The sequence below is a fragment of the Cephus cinctus genome, unplaced genomic scaffold (assembly GCF_000341935.2).
Source record: "Cephus cinctus unplaced genomic scaffold, Ccin1 Ccin1_scaffold1292, whole genome shotgun sequence".
In the NCBI taxonomy this organism is placed as follows: Eukaryota; Metazoa; Arthropoda; class Insecta; order Hymenoptera; family Cephidae; genus Cephus; species Cephus cinctus.
This window is the reverse complement of record NW_014333726.1, coordinates 7,268-10,948: the sequence shown is the minus strand read 5'-3', so window position 1 is coordinate 10,948 and position 3,681 is coordinate 7,268. Positions and strand designations below refer to the sequence as shown.

The following is a 3,681-nucleotide window of genomic DNA, read 5'->3' as shown; positions in this document are numbered from 1 at the left end:
CTAGAATCGAGCGCAAAATTCCCGGAATGTGACGAAAAATTCCCGGAATCGAGCGAAAATTCTTGGAATCGAGGGGTCCTGATGACGTCACTTCCAGAAATCGTAGAGCTCACGACGGTAACTTAGCACGGACACCCACCTTCGAAGGCTCTGGAGTGTCGGTATTATGTCGGTGCAGGAATCTATATCCAGAACTCTCCAGCTTATACTACTTATTTAGACTTTTCAGTCAAACCATTTTTTTACGTTATCGTGATTTGCTTATACGCTAAGTATTAAATGGAACATTTGTCTGATGTTGTTATCGTCGATCGTAGTATAGGCCTGTTGGGGACCCGCTACGTTAAATAATGGGAACGCATCGACTACGGCACATCTTGGGTGATGTGGAAGCCCGTAGATTATCGTTGTTGATGCCTTCATTATAATAAAGTAATAAATAAAATAAAAATAAAAATTTATATTTAGTTTGATTTTTTTTACCTTCAGCGTGCAGCCCGTACAACGTTTGAGGAGGTTGGAGCGCTCACGCCAGTCAAATCAGTGTTAAATTTTAGTAATCGTTTTTGTAAATTTAATGTATTATGTAATATTGGTCAGATAATATTCTTGTAAATTCATCGCTCTGAATTTTTCTATGGGAATTTTTCTATCTGAATTTTTTCACTGCAATCAATTAATTCATAAAACTTTGTAAAAACGATAAAAAATCGGCTTTCGATGCCGTTCCCCGCAGTCAACAGCCACTGGCAATGGACCCGCAGGAAATCGAAGCCAACGAATTCCGAAACGTCAAAGTACCTTCCTTCTGGAAACACAAACCAAAACTCTGGTTCGTTCAACTAGAAAGCCAGTTCACCCTGTATCGCGTCCGATCAGACGAGGTAAAGTACAGCACTGTTGTTTCTCATCTGGGCGACGAAATAATGTCTGTCATAGAAGACATATTAGAGTCTCCATCAGATCAAGACAAATATCAGCACCTCAAAAAGGTCCTCATACAGAGGTTCACAGAATCGCAGGAAGTGCAGCTACGCAAACTATTCAGCGGACTCGAATTAGGTGACAGGCGTCCCACAAGCCTACTCAGGGAAATGAGATCCCTCGGAGGAAAAGGACTACCAGACCGAGTTCTGCAAACACTGTAGCTTCAACGACTTCCAGACAACGTTCAGAAACTCCTCGCAGTAGTTGAAGACGTTGAACTGAATAAACTGGCTGAAGTAGCCAACAAGGCGATGGAACGCGCCAACACTCCCTTCGTGACAGTAGTCGATGACAACAAGGATCCAGCACCAAGCTACGTTGCAGATTTGTCCAAGAGGATTGATGACCTAACACTACTGGTTACCAAGTTAGCAGATCAATCTGGCAACAGGCCAAACTCAGGAAATTCCACACCATCGGAGGTTGACAAGTTGTCTGAAATAAAGGACGTAATAGAAGCCTTCACCAAGAGACAGCGAACAAACCAAAGTACCAATCCACATAACAAGCAACGCTCAAGGTCTCGTTCTAGGGACAACACAGAGGGGTTATGTTATTATCACAGAAAATTCGGACGTAATGCAAGAAATTGCACAAGTCTGTGCTCCTGGACAAAACCTTCACAGGACCAGGGAAACTAACTGCGTCGTCATACGCAGAGGCAGTGCATGACGACGACAGGCAGACGCACCGCCTCACCGTGACAGATAAAGCGACAGGATTGCGATTCCTCATAGATTCAGGGGCTGATGTTTCAGTTCTTCCACGACATCTGGCAGGGAGAACATCCGTCAAGCCGACCAAAACACAGTTGTACGCTGCTAACAGTTCCCCAATCGCAACTCATGGCACCAGAACTCTTAGCCTAAATCTAGGACTTCGCAGAAAGCTCAGCTGGGTATTCATAATCGCCAACGTGACAAAGCCAATCCTCGGCGCAGATTTCATTCACCATTACGGTCTACTAATAGATCTAAAAGGTAAGCGCGTTACGGACGCGGAAAATAAAATGTCTGTTCCAGGTACAATTTCAGCATCCGCCGACTTAACGGTGAGAACTATAGCCAGCCACATCCCATTCAACGACCTACTACGTGAGTTCAAGGCAGTCACGCGCCCGGTGCAGTTCACTGGGGATACCAAACACGGGGTTCAACACCACATTGACACGAAAGGACCACCGGTCACTGAACGAGCCCGCCGTTTAACTGGCGAGAAAGTAAAGGCTGCAAAAGCGGACTTCGAATTCATGCTCAAACAGGGCATATGCCGACCATCCAAGAGTCCATGGGCGAGCCCTTTCCACCTGGCTCGTAAGAAGTCAGGAGAATGGAGGTCTTGCGGAGATTACCGACGGCTGAATGCAGTCACACTACCGGATAAGTACCCGATTTCTCACCTTCACGATTTCTCGCACAGACTTCGTGGTTGCAGGATATTCACCACATTGGACCTGACAAGGGCCTACCACCAAATTCCTGTGGTAGAAATCGACCGTCCAAAAACTGCGGTGATCACACCTTTCGGATTGTTCGAATTCAACGTAATGACTTTTGGCCTCTGCAATGCAGCACAGTCATTCCAACGCTTCACGGACGCAGTCTTGAGAGGAATTGATTGCTGTTTCTGTTATGTCGACGATATTATTATCGCATCCAAGGACGAACAAGAGCACAGGCAACATCTCCGTCAAGTTTTCAAGCGATTACAACAGTATGGTCTATCAATCAACATCGCCAAGTGCGTATTCGGTGCAACGTCAGTCCAATACTTGGGTTTTATGGTGGATCAACATGGAACACGTCCATTGGATGAAAGAGTAGCAGCCATCAAACAATACAAAAAACCCACAACCGTTTCCGAACTGAGACGATTCCTTGGTATCGTCAATTTCTCCAGGCGGTTTGTAAGGAACGCAGCTGAAACACAGGCTCCACTAAATGCCTACCTGGTCGGAGCAAAGAAGAAAGATAAACTATCCATCGAGTGGAATCCTACTACGGAACGAGCATTCGAGGAGTGCAAGAATCAGATGGCTCACACTACACTATTGGCTCACCCAACTGAAGATGCCATGCTGGCTCTTCACACCGATGCATCGGATACAGCCATGGGAGCTGTCTTAGAACAACTCGTAGATGACACCTGGGAACCACTTGGATTTTTCTCTAAGAAGCTATCCAACGCATAAAGAAATTACAGTGCATACGATAGAGAACTTCAAGCCATTTATTCTGGACTCAAGTTTTTTCGCTTTCTTGTGGAAGGGCGAAGACTCATCATAAAAACGGATCACAAACCGTTAACGTACGCATTCCGACAAAAATCTGACAAAGCATCACCACGACAGCTAAGACAACTAGATTTCATTGGACAGTTTACTACCAACATCGTTCATGTTGCGGGATCAGACGACATCGTCGCAGACGCATTGTCCCGGGTAAACGAGATAAATCTACCTTTAATAGTATCCACAGATGACATCGCTAACGCACAAGCTGTTGATCCGGAGCTGAAGGAATTACTCAACTCAAGTTCAACATTGCAACTTCGGAGACTACGCGTAGACGACACGGATACTGTAGTTTACTGCGACACATCCACTGAGTATATTTGTCCGTACATCCCTCGTCCATTGAGAAAACAAATATTCGATGGAACACACGGACTGTCGCATCCCAGCGGACGCACTAC

At 45.5% G+C, this 3,681-nt stretch overlaps 1 protein-coding gene across 1 annotated transcript in view; it reads left to right on the top strand.

Annotated features, from left to right (window-relative positions):
- Window positions 1-3,178, top strand: part of LOC107272817 — a 6,273-nt gene extending 3,095 nt beyond the window's left edge. The window contains exons 3-6 of the mRNA XM_025090112.1: window positions 737-1,062; window positions 1,165-1,563; window positions 1,746-1,967; window positions 2,010-3,178. Coding sequence (XP_024945880.1) covers window positions 737-1,062; window positions 1,165-1,563; window positions 1,746-1,967; window positions 2,010-3,178 — 2,116 coding nt within the window. The remainder of the gene's footprint in view (window positions 1-736; window positions 1,063-1,164; window positions 1,564-1,745; window positions 1,968-2,009) is intronic.
- Window positions 3,179-3,681: the final 503 nt, after the last annotated feature.